This window comes from Sciurus vulgaris (genome assembly GCF_902686455.1).
Source record: "Sciurus vulgaris genome assembly, chromosome: 18".
Taxonomy (NCBI): domain Eukaryota; kingdom Metazoa; phylum Chordata; class Mammalia; order Rodentia; family Sciuridae; genus Sciurus; species Sciurus vulgaris.
The window spans coordinates 579515-602844 of NC_136479.1; the positions used below are offsets into that span (position 1 = coordinate 579515).

Genomic DNA, 23330 nt, shown 5'->3' on the forward strand with positions numbered 1-23330 from the left:
ACAGGGTCTCACTGAATTGCTTAGCACCTCACTTTTTGTTGAGGCTGGCTTTGAACTCACAATCCTGCCTTAGTCCCCAGAGCCGCTGGGATTACAGGTATGTGTCACTTAGCCTAGCCAATACTTCTTGTTAAATTTTTCTTTTTTAGCTGTTGGTGGACACACCACCTTTATTTTTATGTGGTACTGAGGATCGAACCCAGGGCCTCATGCATGCTAGGTGAGCTTGCTACACTGAGCCAGAACCCCAGCTCCAATACTTCTTTCCCCCCGCTTTGTGTTATTGATGATTGAACCCATGGGTGCTCAACCACTGAGCTATATCCCCAGTCGTTTTTTGTTTATTTGTTTTTTTGAGACAGAATCTTACTAAGTTGCCAAGATTGGCCTCCAATTTGCAGTGCTCCTGCCTCAGCCTCTTGGGAGTCACCTGTGTTAGAAGCCATGGGCCCATGCACCCTGCTAATCCTAAATACTTTTATTTGTTTATTTATTTATTTTTGTGGTGCTGGGTATTGAATCTAGGGCCTTGTGCTTGCAAGGCGAGCACTCTACCAACTGAGCTATCTCCCCAGCCCACATTCCTAAATACTTTTGAGGGAGTAGTATATGTGATGATTCTAGTGTCATCCCTACCTGGTTGTGGTAGAGGATCAGGGAACTTCTGTGTTGATCTCCGCTGAGTTTCCATTCTGGCAGTGGCATGCAGCCTCTGCATGTTTGTTGAAAAAACAGAAATCCAATAATTGAGAGGTGCCTAAGAATCTAGAGACCAGGGCAACCCACAGCAGATACGACCTTCTGCACCATGATGTGGTGACCTAAAAACAACCCAGACTCATATTTTTACAACTTTTTTTAATATATATTTTTATAAACAGGTCACGTGATAAAATAGCACAAGAAACACTTACCAAATATAAGGTTATATCTTCCGCATATACAGGAGAATGAGGTCGTTATGTACAATAAGAAAATGATTTTAGGGGTTGGTTGGTTTTGTTTTCCTCTCTCCCCTTAAATTTTCCTCCTACAGTCGTTGGAAATATCACAGCTTCAGTTGCATTAATACTTTGGGCAAATGGACAGTTGCCCCCTCCCCACTGGGGGGCTATGGGAGGAGGGCCTGAAGAAACTGGCTCCTACCACTTCCACATGGAGCCTCCTCGTGGGCACTCCGGGGCAGGGAACTCTTTGGGCTGTTGAACTGTCTCTCTGCTTCAACAGCATCTCTCTCACTCACTCGCTCTCTTTCTCTCGCTCTTTCACTCTCTGGCTCTCTGGTTTCTCCCTTCCAACCAGACAGGGGTGTCCCAAGATTGTGTGGATGCTATATCTCCTGGGGCTAAAGGTTGGGATGGAAAGGGGTCCCAGCCCCCTCCTCAGCATTGCCAAGATGTGCCAGCATCCCCCAGAACTTCCACGTCTTGGGATCAGACAGAACACGGTTGGAGCCCATTTGGGCAGGCAGAGGTTTGGGAAGCTGGGGAGGGACGAATGGGGTGGGATTAGAAAGGAGCCCTCCCTCCGCGGGGTGTGGATGATGTGCTGGCCACTGGAAGATCAGTCTCTGGTCAGTACTGATCCTGACCCCTTGGCTGGGCCCACTTCTGCACAGACTTGCTCAGGATGAATTGCGGTGCTCGGAGGCCTGAGCCCCGCTGGCCCGGGGCTGGAGTGTGGGTCGGCGGCCAGAAGCTCCCAAGCCTGACAACCCTAGGAGTAACGCCAACTTGGGGGTCTCTCAAGGTGCCTGCATCGCCCCTAGGCTGAGGTGGGTTGGGCTCGACTGAGCTAATGTTGATTACTCTAAGGCCATCATCATCTCAATGCTATCCTAGGGGCCAGGGTCCAAGGGTCTGTAAGGATCCAGTGTGGGCGGCGGTGGACAGGGACTGCCCACTTAACGGTAAGGGAGGAAGGCCCTTTGTGTCAGGCAGGCACGGGGAGGGACGGGCTTGGAGCTGGGCTCCTCAGCGGGCCATGGCTTTGGCAGTGGCCTGAGTCTCCCCGCACCCCTCGGAGAGAGGGCTCCAGGCGCGGTACAGTGGAAGATGCTGGAGGTCCTTGAGGCTCTTCCGGGCCCCTGAGTCCTGGGGGACCCTGCCCCCCAATCCTCTGGGCCCTGCCCGGGATGGGGGACAGCGGGGAGGCAGAGAGCGGGGTGTGGCAGGGAAGGCGGCGGGGCTCAAAGTGCCCCCCAGGGACTGAGCCCCCCAGCGGGGCAGGCGAGTGATGGCAGCGGCTGTGGCGTGGTGGAGGGCGGGCGTGCAGTGCGGGCACGAGGGGCATGCACAAAGTCCCCGAGTGTGCGTGCGTGCGTGGGGCTGACCCCGTCGTCCCCTGCCCGGGGCGGGCAGGAAGAGAAGCGGAGGGGCCGAGGGCGGCACGGGGCGGGGCTGTCCTCGGCTCGCCCCGCCTCCCGCGCGGGATCGTACGCGCGTCTGCTGGCAGGGTCGATGGAGGAGCTGGGAAGAGCCCCTCGCCCCCCCCCAGAGCGTGGCGGCCAGGGCGGGAGCCCAGCGCTACTCGATGACTAGGCAGCGGGGCAGGTGCTGCGAGAAGTACTTGAAGAGCTCGGGTGTGGCTCCGGGGCAGTTGGTCAGCTCCAGCTCCTCCAGCTCCTGCAGCTGCACCAAGCCGGACAGCCCCGTGGTGGTCAGCAGTGGGCAGCCTGAGGCAGACCAGCGGGAACAAAGGTGCGGCTCAGCTCCAGGAGTCAGAGAGCTGGGGCGGCGCGGGGCGGTGCCCTGTGGGCGGACCCTGAGCTGAGTGGGAGGGGCCTGTGCTGGGCGGGTGGGTGCTCGCTGAGTGGGCGGGGCCTCCGGGGGCGGAACTGCACTGTGAGGGGCCCAGCGGTGCCGAGCTGGACTAGAGCTTGCTCCTCCTTTACTTGAACCTGCGACTCAGCCAGCCAACGTCAGGTGTGAATCCGCGCAAGGGAGCCGACGCTGGGAGTGTCAGACTAGGTGAGTGTAGTGATCACTGCCCAGGAGGCATGCAGGGGAGGGTCTCACCTGCCAGAGACAAGAGACGCAAGCTCCTCATAGCCAGGAGGTGCTTCAGCCCGAAGTCCTGCACCTGGGCGGAAGTGGGGGAGGGCGAGTTAACTATTTACGCTTGCCCAGGACCTGGAGCCGCAGGAGGGGCAGGAGTCGGGGTTCAAGATGGAGGTTTCTCGCCCCCACAGAGCCAGGAAGTGGCTGGGAAGCACTGATGAGGACCCTGGGGTTCCCGCCAGTTCTGTCTGGGTTCTCTGCTGGGTGCAGAGAGATCTCAAACCCCTGCGGGATCTGAGTGGAGCCGAAAAAAGGTCAGCAGGCTGGAATGGTGCTTCCCCCGCGCCCCCCACCACGCCCGCCTATCCCCCCGCCCCCATGCCGAAGGCGTGAAGGTCCGGTACCTGGCAGCACCATCGCAGGTAGAGGCTGCGGAGGGACGACATGGTGGACAAATAGCTGAGGCCAGTGTCGGTGATGCGTACACACCTGCGGTTGCACCAGAGGGGGACTGCCCACCTTCAAATCACTTCGCCCCGCCCCTAAGCTGCTGCACCGCCCAACCCCGTACCCCACCTCCATGACCCTGGTGCAAACCCCTACCTCGCCCGCTATCGCCCCACCCTTCCTTAGCCCCGCCCTGGCTTCGCCCCCACCACGCTGTCACGCCCTAGTACCAGCTTCTAGGAAGGATGCCGGTTCAACCAACAGTTGCTGTAGTTCCACCAACTCTGCTCTCAATGGCGCTGCCCATCACGCCATAGTCCTGCCCCTATCTGCCCCCATCTGCCTCCTCAGTGGCCTCGCCCACACCAGAAGCCCACGGATTCAGACCCACCCACTCTAGGCTCCCAGTACATGGTGATCCCGCAGATGGTGCGGGGTCGTGCGCACCTGTCCAGCACAAGCTCCTCCAGGCGGTGCAGATCACAGGCCACATATTCTAGTGCCATGTCTGTGATGCGAGGGCACCACGACAGGTCGAGGCTGCGCAGCTTGCGTAGGTTCTCAGCTACCAGCTCGACACCATCATCCGTGACCTTAGAGCAGCCCGAGAGGCTCAACGCCGTGAGGTTGGGCAGGCTGTGCACCACGTTGACCACTCCATGGTTAGTGATCTCCCAGCAAGAGAGCAGGCGCAGCGTGTGTGTGCTGTGGCCTTGCCGCGCCGTGAAGTAAGCCAGTGCCGTGTCCGTCACATGGTAGGCCTGCAGGCTCAACTCCGCCAGGTTGGGCAGCAGCTGTGAGATGGCCGCTATGGCATCGTCTGCCACATTGATGCAGTCGCTCACGCTCAGCGAGGTGATGCGGGCACTGAGGCTGGACCACAGCCCGGCCTCAGTGAAGTCGTTGCAGCCCGACAGCTCCAGGCGGACCACGCCCTGCATCTGCTCCAGCATCACCTGTGGGCGGGCATGGGTCAGGGCCTCGCCTGGCTCTGCTCCCCAACCCTCCCCAGTAGGCTCCTCCCTCAGGGTGTGGTGAGGATTGCCTGAGATGGGTTGGAATAAGCTGCTGGGAAGCAAGAAGCAGTTGTCTCTTGGGTGTAGACTTGTGCAAGCATGCTGAACTCTGAGGACTGCACTTATAGTTTTACACTTCAACAACGTTCCAAAGAGAGGCATGGCACAGGGAACCCGTGAGCCAACGCCTTGCCAGAGTAGGTGCTCAGAACAGTTGGTTTGAATGTTAAGATCATAGTCCAGGTCATGGGGACTGGGGAGGCTGCCCATTGCTCCTCCAGCCTTTGCTAATAGGAGACCCTTCCTCAGCTACCCTCCACCTCCCTCCAGCATCCTCCCAACCAAGGCCAGTGAGAAGTAACTTCCTTTCTCAGTCTCACACTTAATTGCTCTGCTGTTGCCACCTTGAAATTCCCCTTTTTTTTTTTTTTTTTGGTGCCAGGGATTGAACCCAGGGGGACTCAACCACTGAGCACATCCCCAACCCCTTTTTTAAATTTCGAGACAAGGTCTTGCTAAGTTGCTTAGGGCCTCACTAAATTGCTGAGGCTGGCTTTGAACTTGCGATCTTTCTGCCTCAACCTCCTGAGCAGCTGGGATTATAGGTGTATGCCACCACGCCCGGCTCCTCTTGAAATTCTTAATCATCTCTGAACAAGAATCCACATTTTCACTTTGCATCAGGTTCCCAAGCTATGTACCCAGTCCTACCCCACCCCTGGCAGTCTTCCTCCTTAGGGCAACAGGATGCTTCTTTGTTCTCTGTGTGCTACACTTCCTTTGCGGCTCCATACCCTTCCACACCCATGCAGCTCTGCTGCCTGTCCCTGCCACCAGGACTAGTTTGGGGGCACACCTCTAGGCCAGCATCGGTGATGGTGGAGCGCTTGAGGCTCATGGCCTTGACCCCCTTCTTGGAGAGCGCATAGTTGTCGATGAACTCACAGATGTCCAGGTCGGAGACCCCAACCAGGCAGAAGCCCTCAAAGCCACGTGCAGCAAAGCCCTGCAGGTTCACGAACTCCTTCTCACCACCAGGCAGCACGTTGTAGAGCTCCTTGGCATGCAGCACAGGCGTGAGGCCTGCCCAGAACTTGGGCTGGTAGAGCACACGCCGCCAGGCCTTGCACACCTGGGCCAGCACGCACTTCTCACATGCTGAGAAGTACCAAAAGAGGCCATTGAGGATCTTCTCATCTGTGGCCAGTGGTGGCCGTTCTGCTGGGGGTCCAGGCACCGAGGCTGAGGCTGGTCCACCTGCCAGGGGGCAGGGGCCCCCAGCCAGTGGGCCCCTGGAGAGTGGAGAGGCCAGGCTGGGAGGTGGAAGGGTGGGTGGGGGCGGTGGCTGGCAGGGACGGTTCTTGGCAGCAGGAGTACCCTTGGTGATGCTGGCTGCTCCCAGGCCGTTGGGCTGGCCTGGCAGCTTCACCAGGCCATTTCGAGGCAAGCACGGAGGCTTGGGGTCGCCGTTGACACCTGGGCTCGACATCTTCCTCGAATGCTCTGCAGACAGGCCAGGAGGGGCAAGTGAGTCTGATAGTATCTGGGGAGGCTGGGGAAGCCTGCTCCTTCCCATCCCTGGGTGGCCCCCACCATGGTACTCCTAGAACCATCCAACAGAAAAGATCCAAGTGCATGCCTCTTCCTCCCTGGTTGGGTGCAGCAAAGGGAGGCAGTGACCTCTGCATTCACTGAGTACCTACTGTATGCACTAACTCAACCTTCTGTGCTTATGGATGCTTTCTGATGCTTATTCCCATTTCACACATGAGACAATGGAGGTGCAGAGATGGAGTCCCTGACCACTCCCTTCACCTCTGCTCCTCTGGTGCCCATCACCAGGACCCTGCCTCTACTGAGCAAGGTCTGGGAAACTGAGGAAAGGGTTTGGGCAGTCTCTGGCCCCCCACTACAGGATGCCAGCATAGCTCTCTGAAGGAGTTCTGGTGTCCTTCTGAGTCTCACACTACTCCCAAGAATCTCAGTGGCCATGGGAGGTTCTGTGACTCAGGATCTACCCAGAGAGAGAGGGAAGCCATTTTCCCCAGCATGGTGGCATCTGGAAACATGCTTTTTCTCCAGTCCTTCACCTACCCAAATGAGGACAGTGCTGTGGTGACTGTATCCACTGTATAGATCAGGAAGCCAAGGTCAGTGAGTTGCTTGTCTAAGGTTTTGATCAGTTAAGTGATAGAGTCAAAGTTTGGACCACAGCTGGCTGATAAGAGTCCCATGGAAGACTCTTCTCAGGCCAGGGTCATTGCCCACAGGGTGGGACTAAGGCCACCCCCAGTCCAGCTCCCCTCCTCAGGGCCGGAGGGCTGTAACTGGGCGGCACAAGACACTGCACAGAAAGCCATGGGGGGAGGGGAAGCAGTGGCCATCATCTACTCCTGCTCGCCCCCACCCAGTGTCCATTGAGAAAGCAGAATACCCAGGGGTCTCACTGGAACACACCGAGGTCCCACACCCTGGACCTCAAACAGGCCTACTTTGTGTGGTCTTGGCTAGCCACTCCCCTTTTCAGAGCTTCCATTTCCTCACTTTGACACCTGGCCAGGGAGACACCTGCATAGTGCACAGTAAATCTTGCACAATGACATAGAGCTTACTTCTGAGCTCCAGGGCAGGACCAAGGGTGATGCAGCATCAGCCTTATTGGGTCTGTAGGTGACCCCAGGACTAAGCTGAGCCTATATGCACATCCCCATCTTCTTGCCCCACAGTCTCGGGGTGGAAGGGAAGCTGCTCCCACCTTCCCCTTCCCCTCCTGTCTGACAAAGATGGGCCATCAACTCACAAGTCTCACAGAACCACCATGGGGGGATCTGAGAAGACTCCCAAGGACTTCTCAAGGCTTGGGGTGGATGTTAGAATATGCAGGATGAGAACAGTTCCTGTCTTCCTTTTGGCAGTCTACCTTCTGGAGCTGCAGGGCTGGGGAAGCTGGCTGTCCACCCCCTCCTGCCCCCAGTTTCCCAGGGAAAGAGCACAAGAGCCATGGGGGAAGGGGGAGAGAGGTCTTGACCTCCTGTTTCTAGCACCGTACCTCCACTGGCTTCCAAGTCCTGGACAGGACAGTCCTTGCTATTTCCCACCTCTGGGTAGGGGGTGCAGACCTGGGCTGGGACCTGGGTCTCACCAAAACAGATGGTCCTCATGACCGATTTGGGTCAAAAGGCCTTCCTTCTCTGGCAGCCACAAGTCACACTGCCACCGGCAGTCCACCCCAGACCCTGGATGCTGTGTCCCTGGTCAGTGGAGCTCCCACACCTTAGCCGTCTCTTTGCATGCGCTCATGATTAGGAAGTGGTATTGGAACACTGGCTAGTACAACATCCACAGCAACGCTTGGCAAGTGCCTGATGGGATGATCACGTGCTTCAGGGCATCCCTGTGTGTATGTGTGTGTGTGTGTGTGGGGGGGGTGGCCATTATCAGTACCCCAATTTTCAGATAAGGAACCCGAGGTGCTGGGGAGTCAGTTTAGTCGCAGCTGTGGAGGAGGCCTAACCAGGGTCACTCCAGTCTGAAAATCAGCACACGGAGGTGTGGACCATGAAAGGAAAGGATGAGGTCCAGGACCGCCTCCATTCCTGCTGGTAGCTGTACAGAGAATGGAGAGGTAGCCCTGGGCTGTATACACCCATGTCCCCAGAACAGGGTCCCCTGCTTCCTAGACCCGGGGAGCCCTGATTTCGACGTCCAGAATGCCCCACCCAGCCGGACTCCGCCCCTTCCCGCAGACCAGTTTCGGCTCCCAGCGCGTAGCACCATGGACAGCGGCCGTGCGTGCTCGTACGGACCAGGCCTGGGCGGACTGCACCGCTGACAGCGGAGGGCAAGGTTGGGGCGGGGGTCCGGCAAACCCGAAGCCTGGCAAATCCAGCTCAGCAGGGAGGGGCCCCAGAGGCGGCGATGGGGGGAGCCGGGGGGAGAAGCCGCCTGCTCGGCTGGGATCCGGAGGAGGCGCGGAGGCGGCACCAAGAGAGAAATAATCCAAGAGCTGTGCCGATTTAGGCTGAGAATGCTCCCGCCGCGGGTGTGCACGTGGAACGCCCAAGTTGGGGGATGCACGTGGATGCCCCGCGCATCTGTGGAATTCCCTGTGGCCCTCACTGGAGCTCACATTTGCAGAAGCTCAAGTCCCATCCCTACCTTCAAGCCTCAGGGTAGAGCTGGTGAAAATCAGGCGGCGTGAGCGTCTTCGGAAGGAGGCTCATGGACCCTCCCCTCCTGCCTGAAGACGATTTCTGACAGGCCCTCAACCCACTCTCATCCAAGGCCCTCTGCCCTGGCTTGGAACTGCACCATACAGGCACCCATGCTCCCCGACTTTGTGCCCACTTCCTGGGGTTTCAGCTGCTCACATTCCTGACCTGACTAACCCAGCCCCAGAAGCCTCCGGCCTACCCCCACCCCCAAAGTTCAAAAAAGGCAAGCGCCACACCTGGTCCAAGGGATGAGGGCTTGGGGAAGGTGGAGCTCACAGCGGGAGACTGGGGCCTTCCTGCCAGTTAGACCAGAGGTCCCTGGAAGTTCTGAGAGGGGCCCTCTGCCTGTCCCTGCCACTCTGCTGGATAGTGACCAAGGGCCTGCTTCCCATGCTTCATGGACCCTCCCCTCCTGCCTTGGCACTGCAGCTGCTCTCCACCCAGGGTGGCTGTAAGAGCTTGCTTGGGATTTCGTGCCAGGAGTGTAGGCACAGCTGCCAGACCACTCAGGGATGGCTCTTCCTTTAGGGACAAGCACCTTAGGAGCTGATCTTGGGAAGAGAGGCTTTTGAAAACATCAACCAAGCTTGCATGACAGCTTCAGCCCTGGCATGTCCTGGTCAGTTAGGAGTGGGACTCTGGGGAGGTCCTCGGCTGGGATAGGCTGTGGAGGGCTTGAGGTTCCTGGGCATACACTGGGGAAAGGGGACACACTGGCTACTCCGTCAGCTCTCTTGTCCTTGTGAGCCCAAGCCAGGGTCAGATCAGGGAGCTTCTGGGCAGTGAGCCAAATACTATGGTGGACACTGGGGACTCCCAAGAGGACCCCAGCACTGGGTAGTTTTCTGGCTAACAGTCCATAGATGGCCATGCTGGGCCCCACAGGGATTATTTCTTCTGCATGCCAAGTCACTGGGCCCTAAGATCCAGCCTCCCCTCCAGCCCTAACACCCGAGCCCAGCCAGACCCCAGTCCTCTACTCCATTTGTCGTTGTGAGCCCCACCCCTGCCTCCCTCACTGGGCATCTCCAAGGTCTCACCCACTTGCTGGGTTGTCATCACTATTCACCTCTTTGCTGACTTGGGGACTCCTTGAGGACAGACAGCATCACAGCTCTGTGGCCTCTGAGTGTTGCTGGATGAAGGAATGAACATGCTAATAAAGGCATGAGTGAGAAATGACAGCCCAGTCAGCAAGGCTGTACAGAGGCCCAAGAGGTTGGAAGAGAACAGGTCAGATTTCAACAGGAGGCTGGCTGGTAGGGGAGGCAGGCATATCAAGAACTTAATCGCAGTTGTGCTAGTGATCAGTGTTGACAGGGAAGAGAGGTCACTGGGGTTGGGACTCACTTGGTACCATGGTCACTGGGAAGACTCCCAAGACCCTGGAGACTTGAGATAGACCTTGGAATATGCAGAACCTGGGGAAAGAGGACACCTTCTGGAGCTACAGGGATAAAGACATTGGCTGTCCATCCCCCATAATCTGGCCTGACCCTAGGGAATGGGGCAGGAGAGAGGGACAAGGGAGATGCTGCCTAGTTCTTTCCAGCATCAGACCTCCCATTGCTGGTCTGGGCCCCTCCCACACCAACTGATGGGGGTGGGGGAGAAGCTCAGAGAGTTATTTTCTAGAAGTTGTGCAAGCCGTGATTGACCCCAAGACCTCCAGGCTATCTGCTCCCTGCACAGATACGCATTCATGGCTCCTCGCTCTGGCCTCTTCTGTTTCATGGGGTTTCCTGTGTCCTGCTAAGATTTAGGTTAGTGGTCTCTCTGAGCACTGTCCTCACCTAGCAGGATTCCTACTGTTCTCCTGCTCTCTTTCCAGAGGCTGCAAACTGAATGCCCACCAACATCCTTGCCCCTTATCATGCCCAGTCTGGGGAACTCTTCTCCTATCTCTGAGCACCAGATCAGGATGTAACCTGTCTTGGATGCTGGGGGGCTTGACTTCCAAAGAACTTGTACTGACCAGCTCCTTCTGCTTGCTGAGGACCCTGGGCTGGGCAGGGTATGGGTAACAAAGAAAACTCACATCAGGCTCAGGCTGCAGGGGCAGCCCCCAGGCACCAGGGTGACAGTCATGGAAGCTGGGATTGGGGGCGTGGTGCAGGCTGACAGGTTCCATGACAGCCCATGACTCAGGCACATCCCTGCCACTGCACGTGTCTCCAGTTGAGGGTGGGAGGGGAGCACCTTCCACCCTCAGCTGGAGATGCTTCTGGGGTGCACAAGACTTTTGGCCTAGGATGCGTAGACCCAAGTTGATGCTCTAGCAGACAGAGGCCCTGTGACCAAGCCCGGGGCAGCTCAGCCATGCGGGGCTGAGGAGTGGACATGGGGTTCAGGCTCAGATGGCTCCCCTGCTCTAAAGAACATGAGCATCCAGGGCTTAGGATAGTGCCCTTAGTACCTATTCTTTTGGGTACCCAGCAAATGAGAGAATGTAGCCTGTATGCACCCTCTGCAGTGGGTGCAGTCACTGGTTCCTACTGGACCACTGGTGGGAAGAGTGGGCCACCCCCTAGTCCCCCAGAGCTTCCATTGCTGCCTTCCCACCCTCCCCCTGCACCAGCCTCGAAGGCATAGCAGTGAGTGAGCTCCCATGGGGAGGAGACAGGGTCTGCAAGCAGTCAGCCCATGCCAGTCAGAGCTCTGCTTCCACCTGGGGGTGTGCCTGCCTCTCAGCAGCTCAGGGCTTCCTGAGCCTAGGTCCCTCCCTAGGGGACTTGTTTTCCCTCATCAGTGGGGAACAGGACTTATTCAGGTGTCTTGAAAATGGGTATGGACTGGAGGGGTGAGCCTACTCCCTGAACATCCCCCGTGGTGGGCTGGGCCTAAGGGGAGTGGTGGTTGAGAAGCAGGTAGTGGAAGTGGTCAGTTGAGTCCTGGCATCCCCATGCACCACCCACGTTTACAACTGGGCCTTGAATTTCCCTTCCTTCCTGATGGCTTTTGATCCAGTTCTGTGGCAGGACAGCCAGGTTCCATCAGGCATCTGCCCCGGCCTGGGCAGCCCCAAAGCCTTCGGGCTCCCAGCCCAGCCCAGGCTCTCAGCTCTGAGGCTGCTGTCCAGCATTTTATCAAAGGGGTGCCTGGGAGAGGGCTCTATGTCCAGTAGGCACCATGGAGGTTTGAACTGCCTACTGGTCAGAGACAATGTGGCTTTGGACAAGGGGCCTAAGGGAGGGAGGCAGGTGAAGTGGTATCTGGTTTTCCTGCAGAGGTCAATCTGCCTGCTCAGAGCCAGGAGGGACCAGAGGAGTGGCTGCTGGGCCATGGGTTCTGAGGGTTCGAGAGTCAGGTTTCTCCTGGAATGATGGTGGGAAGCCTTGCCCACCCACTCAAACCCCCAAGAGGGCATGGGATCCCTGTGCCTACTTTCCCACCTGAGGCCCTCCAGCTTAGCCAAGGCCTAGTCCCTCCTCCCAGAGCAGGGACATGCCAACCCACTCCCTCTTCTCCTTCCTGCAACCCACACCGTGGGTGGCAGCTCTATACAGGCCCATGTCGGGGAAGGTATTCAGAGGAGGACCAGCCCCCAGGCCACATACCCACATGGCTCCTCCTGGAGTTTAATTACATCTAACACCTGTCACTAGACCCAGGGGCTAAGGGCACTGGAGCAGGGGTACCCAGAGCCCAGCCAGTCAGCATGGGGGCTGGGGGTCTGCAATTTCGTGTCCTGGGGCCGAGGTACTGAGCTTCTCCTCAGCGGCTCCAGTGGCACTGATCCACAGCCCTGACCGCGTTGCCATTGGAGAGCGGGCCTCGATCAGGCCAGCCACCGGGGCGAGGTACTATGGAGGGCCTGGTGGGGCTGAAGGCTCGGCGACTGCGGGGTGCAGTGGGGAAGGGGCTGCCGTTACGTAAGCCTTTTCCTGGCGACGGCGGCGGCTGTGGGGTCCCAAGCCCCCATCCTGTCCCCTCCTCATTGTGGCCACGACAGTGGCTTGGCCTGGACCCCTCCCCGCCTCGCAGCCTGGCCGCGCACGCACACCTTACCTTGGCCCGGGCTCCTGGCTCATGCCACGCTGTCCGCCCGGCGACCTCACGTCATGGAGAGCCCAGCATGGGCGCGGGCGAGCTCAGAGGCAGCCGAGATGCTGGACTGGCGGGCAGAGCCCGGTCGCGCCGCGCGCCCCGCCGGGCCCTCTCCGCTGCGCCCGGAGCGGAGCTCCCCGGTGGGAGAGGATCGGCCGCCGGAGCCTCCCACCGGGGAGGCTGTGGCTGTGCCCAGATAAATAAGGCCGCTTTGCAGGGAGCGGGGCGGGCGCCTCCTCCCTCCCCTCGCCCTCCTCCCCGCGCTCCTCCTCCGCGCTCCTCCCCGCGCTCCTCCTCGGCCGCCGGCGGCGCCGCGCGCGCCCCTAGCCCGGCCCTAAGCGCCGCGCCCTCGCGCGCTCCCGCGTCGGAGCCAATCGGGGATGGCGAGCCGGGAGGGGGCGCCTAGGATGTGGAGCCCCGCCCCACCCCCACCCTCACCCCCGCTCAGCGCGCTCCCGGCTCGCCGTCAACCGGTACGCGCCAGGCCCCGCGCGCCCTGGCACCCTCCTTCCCTGCGGGCGCCCGCACAATAACAAACGCAGGCAGGCGGTGAGACCCGGAGGACACGGGAGGGGAGGGCAGGGAAGTGCAGCGCGTGCGGCGGAGAGCAGCCGCCAGCGGCCCGCGGATGCAAAGCTGTGGCGACCCCGCAACCTGCGCGTATAGAACTCAGGATCCCTGGTGCCAGCGCTTGGCCAAGGACAGCGGTCCTTCGGGGTTGGGGACCGCCCGGCTTCCAATGGATTGTAGTTGCCACCTACCGGGCCAAGGAAGGGGAGGCCAGATTCGGAGGAGACCGGGTGGTCTGACACCCTCCGTGGGAGCTGGAGGCCAGGCCTGCTGGCTTCCCACCCCCTGCACAGATGCTGCGGGCCAGACCCAGGAACCCTCTTGGTACAGGCACACACCTGCAGAACCATGCAAACAAGTGACTAAACATCACTTCAGAGGGTGACGATGAAAGGGTATCATGGTGGCGAACTCAAGAGGGTGGTGTTCCTGAGGACTCACTGTGAACCTAGACCCGAAGCTGAGAGGAAGGAGTGCTTCAGGAAGTGTGTGCAAAGGTCCCGGGTATGGACTAGAAGCCAGGAGGGGCAGCTGCTGCAGGCCAGGGCATGGATGGACCTGGGAGTTCCTGTAGAGGAGTCTCGTCAGGGCTACAGGGCACACCAGATCTCCCAGCAGGCTCAGGGCTGAAGGAGAGAAACCAGTGGCTCCATCCTGGGGAGCAGGATGGCAGAGGGATCAGGTGGGGGAGAGCAGGGCAGGGTTTTGGAATCAGGGAGAAGTTGAAGGACTCCTGGTCTTATCAGAAATGAAGCCAGCTGGTTGGGGCTAGTGTGAGGCCTGGGGGCAATGGGGAGGGAGCTCAGGCTGGCTGGACCCAGGCTGGTTTGGTGGGGTCGGGTGGAGTGTTCTGTGAGGGTGCTGGGTCCACCTGTGTGGTCTTGCCTGATTGTGGACCACAGAGGGCAGCTTGGCATGGGATAGCCAGAATGAGGCCCAGGAAGACACTGGTGCTAGGAGGGCATCTGTCCTACTGTGCCACCACCTTCCGGCAGCAGTCTCTGCCACCACTTGAGCAGGTGACTTGTGGGGGGGTCTCAAGTGAGTTGTGCTGGCACAAATCTGGCCCCTGGCTCCACAACAAAGGCGGCCTCCCTGCCTTTGAAGAATCTGAGCAAGGATGGCGTTTGCTCACGGGGACCTTAGACTACTATTTAGAAGGCCTGCTAGACCTTCCTAACCTGATTCCCTCCACCTGTCACCCTCCCCATGTCAGATGCCTTCATCTGTCCTCCATGGCTGTCAGCAGCTACTTCCTCACTGATCTCTCCTCCATCTCCCCCACATGTTCTCCCCAGGCTGTTCCCAGGGCTCTGTCCATTCCTTGCAGCAGTCTGCAAAGCCCTGAGTATCAGCACTGATGGCCCACAGCCTCATCCTATACCTGGTACCTGGCTCTCAGAGTTTCTGCCACACCAGTCATCCCCTGAGGCCAGGAGGGTGCCATGTCCCTGGCCTGTCACACCTTAACCTGGACTAAACCTCACCTGTATCACTTCTCTGTCCTGCTTCTCACCCCAGTGCACCTGAATGGCTCTGTTTACCCCTCAGACCTTGACAGACATTTTCTTCCCCAAGAACTTCCCTTCCCATGCCCTCCTGGTCTGCCTGCTGTCTGTCTGTTGGTGTGTTTGAGTGGGCTGTTGGCTGACAGCACCCCCTGGGGCCAGAATAGGGTTTTCCTTCCCACTGCTGTGCTCCTGGGCACCCAGCACAGCACAGGTGCCCAGCACACAGTGGGGAAGGAGGAAGAGGCAGCTGTCAACATGAAAGGTTGCCAGCACAAGGACCTGGGGCCACTCTGTGGGGATAGGTCCTATTTTGGAAGATGCTTTTGGAGAACAGCATACACCCCCCAGAGAAAATTGACCTGGACAAGGTTGGACTGCTCAGTGACCTTTAGTCTCCTTTAAAGAATGTGGGGAACTGGGCTGGGGTTGTGGCTCAGTGGTAGAGCTCTTGCCTAGCATGTGTGAGGCACTGTGTTCGACTCTCAGCACCACACATAAATAAGTAAAATAAAGGTCCATTAACAACTAACTAACTAAATTTAAAAAAAAAAGAATGTGGGGTACTGATTGTGCCAACTCACAGAGGGTGCCCACTTCCTCCATCAGTACTGGGGACTGATAGGTGAAGGGCTGTGACCTGGTTCCTGAGGGCAATCAGAGCACCTCTCATCTGGAGCATCCATCTGAAGGACCCCTAAACTGTAAGTACCCCCTCACATGGAGATTCCCTCATCTGAAGCATCCATCACCTGGAGAATCCCTCAACTAAAGCACCTCTCACCTGGAGTGTCCTCACCTGGAGAGGACCTCACCTACAGTACCTTTTGCCTTGACGCCTGAGAGCAGAGGGGTCCCCCACATCTAGGCTGCTGGGGGCCTCAGTTCTGGAGTCATGGGAGGGTTCAGGACCAAAGGCTGCTGATACATTTGGCCCTAAGGCCTTGAAGAGCTGTGAGAGGGGACAATGGTGACATCAGAGCTAAAAGGTACCCCATGTGGAGAGAGGGCTCTGAAGCCTCCTGGAGTCTTTTCACAGGAGGTCCTTGAGGGCTCTGGGATGGAATGTGTGCCCTGGAACCACAGACCGAGACCACACCCTCCCCAGGAGGGCTTAGGTATTCCCTCTTGTTGAACCCTTCCTGGGAAATGAGTCTGGACTCTACAGGGAGAGTCCCTGAAGGCTTCAGCATAGTACTGATGGTGAGAGCCCCTTCTAGAGCAAAATGATTTATCCTGGGACCAGATGGGGGCACTCTGCTTCTACTCCCCAGCCCCTGCTTGAAGGCCAAGGCAGATGGGGCATCTGGCTGTGGAAGAGCGTGTCCACAGGTATGAGAACTCCACGGCCATGGTGGTCGAAGTGGCTGTGGTGGCCAAGGGTGAGGGCAATGTGGCTCTGCTGCCCTCAGCTCCTTCTCCGTCCCGGCCCGCCCCCTGTCACGGCTGAGGATGACTCAGGGCCCATCTGTCACTGCAGCAACATGAGTCGCCTAGCGATGGCGGTCTCCCAGCAACGGTTGTCTCCTAGCAATGGGATATTTTCCTGGCCCTGGCTGGAGCCAGCAGCTATTTTTAGCTCAAGTGCAAATCAATCAGCAGCTGCATTTTCAGCTCCAGAGATGCGGGAGGGGGGGGGGAGTGCTGGGGCGGGGGGTGCTTCTCAGCAAGGGAAGAAAAACATCTGAGATAGAAACTTTGCTTCCCACACCCTGAGGTGCAGGGCCAAAGGTGGGCAGGAGCCAGAGGTTGCACGGACTCCCTGAGACAGTTGGCAACTATGACTGTTCCTGGGAACCCCACCCCAGGATCTGGGGGCTTGAACACCCCGAGTTTCCATAGATCAAGCTGGGTGGATGACCCAGGCAGTGCTCATGGTGGATACCACTGAGCATGTTACTGGGTGGCCCTGCTACCCTCCATCTCTCAGTTGTGGGAACTATCTCTCTACACCCAGGGGTACAGCACTCTGCCAGGGTCAACCAGAGCAGCACATGTGGCCATTCCTGGTTGTAAGAGTCTCAGTACCAAGTCCTCATCTGAGGACTCAGGGAGGGTCAGCCTCAGGTCACCCACATCTCTCCCTCACCTGACTGCCAGTGAAATTTGAGACTCAGGCAGGGAATCCTGCACAAGCTGGAAAACTGAGTATTCTCTCTGGGCTTCCTGGTTGTTTCCTCCAGGGTTCTGTTCACTGGTACCTAGGGGCAAGCTCAAACCCCACCTTGGCCAGTAGACCTGGCAGGGCTGGCCTTGCCACCCCCACCATCAACCACTCCAAGTGGTCTGGGTTTGCTCTGAGCTCCATCAGTCTTGAGGTCATTGCCCCCTGTTCCCCTTAACTCTGCCTGCTCTGGAGGTAGTTCCCTGGGGGCTGAGCGATAGCAGAGGTGGGCAGCCTGAGGGGTGACACCCTATGGCAATACCTGAGGCCTCCACTGCCTCTATCCCCTCAGTCTGCTCCTCCAAGGCCCCTCTGGGGAAGCCAGGCCTCTGAATGGGCTCCCAGGCTGGCCATGCCTCTTTGGGACAGGGCACTTTGGGATGCTGCATGCCACTTGGCCAAAGCCGAGCAGAGCAGAAGTTGCAGGGGGTGGGGGGAGTCATTCACTCTTCCAGGGGGAGCTTGCAGAGTCTGATCTGGGTACACTTAAGCGGGCCCCAATGGGCAGAAGTCAGGGAGTTCTCTGAGGTTAGGACCTCATCCATTCAGTCCCTGGTTTGCTCTCCAGGTAGCTACTGAGCACAGGTACCCAGGTGTGTTGCATCCTGTACCCATAGCAACCGAGGCTACACATGGCCTTCTGGGCTCCCTGCCCATGGCAGCAGAGCTCAATGGCTAAAGACAGTCAGTGCTTCCTTGGGTGGGAAGGATCTGTGAGAAATGGTTTCTGTCTAGGTTTTCTCCCTTGGTGACAGCATCATTGCTGGGCCACCAAGAGATGGGCAGGGTGCAGGTGGCAGAGGAGCCTAGTACTGAGGAGGCAGCTTAGGCCAGGTCACCCTCTGGGAACCCCTCTCTTGCACTTAGGACACTGGCCCCTTCTCTGGGTAAACACTGGGGTTAGAGGCCCGGTTCTGAGGCTTACTCCTCATGTGCCTCCAGAGGGCGCCTGGAGCCCACTGAGTGCTCCAGGGGCCTGGGCTGGGGTAGCTGCAGCTTAGATGGCAAAGTGGCCTTGCAGCTAGGACAGCTTCAGCAGCTACCCGAGGTCCCCTTCCTTCTTCAGGTATCTGGTGAACCTGCTGGGTTCACACCAGGCTCTCCAGGCTCTCTTGCCTGTTCCTTTTTAAATTTTTGGTACTGGGGACTGAACCCAGGGACACTCCACTACTGAGTTACATCCCCAGCTCTATTCTTTTTTTTGAGACATAAAGTTGCCCCAGCTGGCCTTGAACATTTAGATCCTCCTGCCTTGGCCTCTCAAGTAGCTAGGGTTACAGGTTTGTGTTTTTAATTTCAAAATTATTATGTGATGGGGACTGAACCCAGGGCCTTGAACACCCTGACCATGTGCTGCGTCAGAGCCATGCCTCCAGCCCACTTCACCCATTTTAGGTGCAGAGTTCAGTTGTGTTAAGCACATTCTTACTATTGTGCAGCCAATTTCCAGAGCTCTTTCCACCTTCTCAAACTGAAACCAAGCCTGTGAAACCTAACTGCCCCCCGCCTCTGAATGTCACCGCTCTGGGGACCTCATGTAGGTGGAACGGCACAGTATTTGTCTTTTTGTGACTGGCTCATTTCACTTAGCGTGTTCCCATGGCTTGTCCATATTGTAGCAGGTGTGGAACTTCTTTTCTGTTTTGAATAACAATGGTATTAGAAATAATAATCCACTGTGGATATAACATGTTTGCCATGGACACTCGGGTTACTTTCATCTTTTGGCTATTGCGATACCCTATTCTGAGTCCCATGGCTCCTGGCCTCTTTTTGGCCTGGGAGGGTTCTGGGGTCAGGGAGGAGCATCAGTATCATGAAGCCTGCTGGGGCTCACAGAGGACTCCAACCACTCCCTCCAGCCTCATCTGCCTGTCATAAGCTGCAGACCCAGAGCTACGGGGGAAGCTGGGGTAGTGGGCACAGTGTTCAAAGAGTCTAGTCTGGCTCCTGCAGGCATCTTGGGGTTTCCTGGTGGGTCAAGAGCTCTTCCTCAGAGTCTTGCCAAGACTGTCTGCTCTTCCCACTGCCTGGAGCCTCCCCCAGCACACCCCTCAGGTCAAACCCAGAGTTCTCTGCTACTCAGAAGCCCACCACTCCCTGCTTCACCTGACCCCCTGCTTCACCCGAAGGCAGGCTTTGAGAATCACCTGTTGCAGCTGGACTTGGGAGCGTCTACTTCTGTGCCACGGGATGTCCTTCTGCTTGACAATTACAAGTGCCACAGGCCTACCAGGGGTCTGTGACTCCCTCATACTAACTAACTCCTCCAGAGGACTCTATCCTCCATAGAATTCACTCAGCAAACACCGGGTGTGTCGCACGTATATCTGAAGAAAGATGTTACAGAAAGTCCAACCTTGCCCAGGTTGCTAGGTCCAGAGCCGGCCCCCTACCCCAAACCCCAGGCCTGTCCCAAATGCAAGGCCAGCCCCAGGCTAGCCAGCACCCTCCTGGAGGGCAGCAGCAGGTTGGCAGCCCTCCTCCCTGCATCCTCCACCCTGTACGGACCCTTCTTCCCTGGGTACCAGCTGCCTCTGGGGAGGGGGCAGAGGAAGCAGGTGGGGCGGAGTGTGGACTAGAAGCACAACTCCCACTCTCATAAAGGGCCAGACCTGCTGCCACTCAGGGGGCGTGGCGGGGACACCTAGGTGAGCTGCCCTCATTCTTCCGGTGGACAGCAGCCCCCAGTCACTCCACCCAGGGCTCCAGGGCTCAGAGGACAGATGGCGCAGCACCGCGAGGTAGGCATGAGGGACCGCGAGGGCGACGCAGCGCGAGGGCAGGGGCAGCCCCAGGTCCCGCCTGGCCCTGTGGACGCTGCGGCCGGGCACTGTCCTCCCGCCGAGCGCCAGGTCCGCCCCCGCGAAGCCTCTACCATTGGCAGAAAGTTCCATAGTCAGCCCCGATTGGCCGGCGCGCCGCCCCGCCCCCGTCCTCCTGCGCCGGGTCTGCTGGCGGGGGAAGCGCAGAGCTGCGGCGGCGGCCGGGACGCGCAGCGCCGGGCCGGGCGGCGGCGCCCGGGCTGCTCCCGCCGCCGCCCCGCCCCGGGGCAGCAGCCCGAGACCCCAGACCCGAGGCCCCGGCGCATCCCCGAGCCATGCCTCCCCCGGCGCTGCTCTGGGCACTCTGCTGCAGTCTCCTGGCTGTGTCCGCGCGCGCCGGCTACTCGGAGGACCGCTGCAGCTGGAGGGGCAGGTAGGGCCCTGCGAGGAAGCCCAGCTATGCTTCCTTTTGGAGGGTCTGGGAGACTGCGTCGCTCCCACCTTGAGATGGGAGTGCGCGTCCCCCCGTAATCCAGGGAATGCTGGACCTCGGTGTTCTTCACAAAGTGGACGCCGGTGTTCTGTGATTACTGAGAAGCGGGCTGCGCGGGCCGAGGACACCAGCAACCCGCCTCAGCGCTGCTGTCCTGTCCCCAGCGGCCTGACCCAGGAGCCCGGCAGCGTGGGGCAGCTGGCCCTGGCCTGTGCGGAGGGCACCATCGAGTGGTTATACCCGGCCGGGGCGCTTCGCCTGACGCTGGGGGCCCCTGACCTCGGCACGAGACCCGGCATCGCCTGCCTGCGCCCAGCGCGGCCCTTCGCGGGCGCCCAGGTCTTCGTTGAACGGGAGGGCGGCTCGCTGGAGCTGCTGCTGACCGAGGGTCCAGGCCTGGCAAGGGGCCACTGCGTACACTGGGGTCCCCGCGAGCGCCGGGCCCTCTTCCTGCAGGCCACACCGCACCGCGATATCAGCCGCCGGGTGGCTGCCTTCCGCTTTGAGTTGCGTGAAGACAGGCGTCCAGAGTTGCCTCCGCAGGTCAACGGCCTCGGCGAGGATGGTGAGTGACCAACTGGGTGGGAGCAGGTCGGAGTCACAAGGTGGCGCCCTACCTGGGTCTGGCTGGAATGGGACCTGTAGCCCCCTGCAGTGTGGAGCCGGTTGTCAGCCATTCACCTGATTGATTCTGGCTGGCTCCTTCCCACCTTACTCCTCAGGATTCTTAAAGGAAAGAACAGGCAGGGAGTAATGCTCAGGGGAGGCCAAGAAGAGCAGCCCAGGGTCCCTGAAGGGCTGGGGGGAGGGGATGGAGGGCAGAGTCAAAGCCTGTGGCTAAAGCTGTCCTCACTGGCCTAGCGGTGACCTCATGCCCATCCCCCAGTCCAGCCAACAAAAGTCCAGTGTGCCTCCCAGTCACCATGGAGACGCAGCTCTGCCTCTGCAGGGCACCAGGCCCAGCTCTTTGCTCTCCTGGAACTTTCAGCCTGACCTTGCAGGAGATGGGGCTCTCACGGTTTGACCTCCCTCCCCAAAGGCAGGGACCCCAGAGCCAGAGCACACCATAACCTCCTGCCACCCTGGCAAGGCTGCTGCTCTTTGGGTCTCAGAAGCCCACTCTGGGAGGTCACAGAAGATTCCCCAGTGCCCGTATGTATATAGGAGATGTATGAGATGGGTGTACGAGGGAGCCCCAGGACACTGAGCTCCAGGTGGCACAGACCCCAGGTCTGTGTGTGGGCATCACACAGGCTCTTGCCTGCCAGGGTACTTCCTGATCACAAGTGTGCACACATGCTGTGACTGCATGGTCTGGGTGGGGCCTGGACGATGGGGCCTGGCTCATGACCCCTCCTGCATGCAGGTGCCTGCAGGCCCTGCAGTGATGAGGAGCTCCTACTGGCTGCATGCACCAGTGACTTTGGTGAGTGTCCCCGTGTGGGGGATCCTGGGGCCTGCCCTCCCCTGATGGCCCACCACTGGCCAACATGTTTCCCAACAGTGATCCGCGGGACCATCCATGGGGTCACCCATGACATGGAGCTGCAGGAGTCTGTCATCACTGTAGTGGCCACCCGTGTCCTCCGCCAGACGCTGCCGCTGTTGGGGATGGGGGGGTCTGTGGGCCAGGGGCAGGTCTGCATTCGCACCCTGCTGCGTTGTGGTGTCCGCCCTGGCCCAGGCACCTTCCTCTTCATGGGCTGGAGCCGTTTTGGTGAGGCCTGGCTGGGCTGTGCTCCACGCAGCCAAGAGTTCACCCGTGCCTACATGTCTGCCCAGGCTGCCCACCTCCACCCTTGCGAGGTGGCACTGGACTGAGCATCTTTTTCTGGGGACAGGGTGCTAGGGAGGGTGGTGGGAGGGTGGTGGGGAGGGGTGATGCCTTTATGTCCCCAACTACTTCCAAGGGTTAGGGATGACCAATAAGAATACTGACCACGTGGTAGATCTGACCTCCTTTGGCCAGCACAACTCTGCCCCTGCCTCACTTCATTTCATTCTCCCTGTGCTGCCTCTGCCCACCCCTTCTTAGCCTGGACCCTTACCCACTGTGCCTGGCTCACTGGCTGGCTGTTGTCTCCAATACCAGATGCATCTGGGGCTCAGAGCAGGAGGGAAAGGTGCCATAATTCCCAAGGCCAGGGGGGCTGGGGTCCCTCAGGTGTGTAGGGGCAGGCAGGTAATTGTCCCCAGCTCTAAGCCCATCCTGTGAAGGAAAGGGGTTGCAGTCTGGCAGGGTGCCAATTCCCTCTGTAGCGGTTGTGAGCCAGTCATCTTTGGCCCAGTCCCGCCCTCTGGGAAGAATGGGCCCCTCTGTCCAGAGGCCCCTGCGACGTGCTGAGCATCCAGACATGGAGAGGAGCCCACAGGGTGTGGGGTCTCCACTGTGGGATCCTGCCTGTCTGTTTCCGGCGAGTGGGGTGCACAATAGGGTCTCTAAGGACCGTTTCCCGCCACTGGCCCCATTGTTGCTGTCCCTGCTTTCCTCCTCAGCCTCCCAGCTGCATAAGGGCTAGTGAGGCTCTGGACAAAGCTCAAGGTCCTGAGGCTGAAAGCTCCTGCCTGGGGGTGTGCACTGGGGCCCTCCAGCTCTGGCAGAGGAGATTCTTCTTACCCTCACCCTCAGCTAGGGGAAGAGCCACAACTCTAGTGCTGGGGGACCTGTGGGCTGAGTGTTTCATCCTTATCTGTCTTCACTGGGGCAGGGGCAGGGAGGCAGGCCAGAGGCTCTGCTAGGACTGAATGAGCTTGTCACCTTTCAGGCAAGAAACTGAGTTTAGGAGAGGGACAAACCTGAGCAAGGCCCACACACCCTTGCTCCAGACTGAGTTGACCAAGGTACCATGGGCTACACAGACTGTTCAGTGGCTGCCCTGGAACTTCCAGGGGATGGGCTATCTTGAGGTGCCCATGCATTCAACTGCCTGCTCTCTGGGGCTGAGGAGGAGGGTGGGAGAGCACCCATGGATGCAGGTGCCACTGGGTCTCCTCCCACTGTTTCTTCTCATCTCCTCCACCATGCATGGCACTCCTCTTTTCATCTGTAGCATGGACCACCCCTTGGATTCCAGACCCTTACACCCACTCCCCACCATCTTCAGAAG

At 58.9% G+C, this 23330-nt stretch overlaps 2 protein-coding genes across 5 annotated transcripts; one reads left to right on the forward strand and one right to left on the reverse strand.

Annotated features, from left to right (window-relative positions):
- Window positions 1-910: 910 nt before the first annotated feature.
- Window positions 911-13119, reverse strand: FBXL16 (F-box and leucine rich repeat protein 16). Of its 2 annotated transcripts, XM_079121902.1 has the most exons (6): window positions 12685-13119; window positions 5319-5965; window positions 3894-4402; window positions 3404-3488; window positions 3018-3081; window positions 911-2674 (listed from the first exon to the last, which is right to left on the reverse strand). In XM_079121902.1, exons 2-6 carry the CDS (start codon window positions 5949-5951, stop codon window positions 2526-2528), a joined length of 1440 nt encoding a protein of 479 aa, XP_078978028.1. In that variant the 5' UTR covers window positions 5952-5965; window positions 12685-13119; the 3' UTR covers window positions 911-2525. The 2 variants fall into 2 exon arrangements, with proteins under 2 accessions (XP_078978028.1, XP_078978027.1); XM_079121901.1 differs by lacking the exon at window positions 12685-13119 and having other exon boundaries at window positions 5319-7848.
- METRN (meteorin, glial cell differentiation regulator) lies at window positions 2559-22197 on the forward strand. Of its 3 annotated transcripts, XM_079121907.1 has the most exons (7): window positions 2559-2699; window positions 2911-2969; window positions 19024-19097; window positions 19573-20163; window positions 20267-20788; window positions 21590-21649; window positions 21728-22197. In XM_079121907.1, the coding sequence occupies exons 4-7, from the start codon at window positions 19692-19694 to the stop codon at window positions 22042-22044; spliced, it is 1371 nt and encodes a 456-aa protein (XP_078978033.1). In that variant the 5' UTR covers window positions 2559-2699; window positions 2911-2969; window positions 19024-19097; window positions 19573-19691; the 3' UTR covers window positions 22045-22197. The 3 variants fall into 3 exon arrangements, with proteins under 3 accessions (XP_078978033.1, XP_078978034.1, XP_078978035.1); XM_079121908.1 differs by lacking the exons at window positions 2559-2699; window positions 2911-2969; window positions 19024-19097 and having other exon boundaries at window positions 19182-20163; XM_079121909.1 differs by lacking the exons at window positions 2559-2699; window positions 2911-2969; window positions 19024-19097 and having other exon boundaries at window positions 19914-20163; window positions 20388-20788.
- The last annotated feature ends 1133 nt before the right edge of the window (window positions 22198-23330 follow it).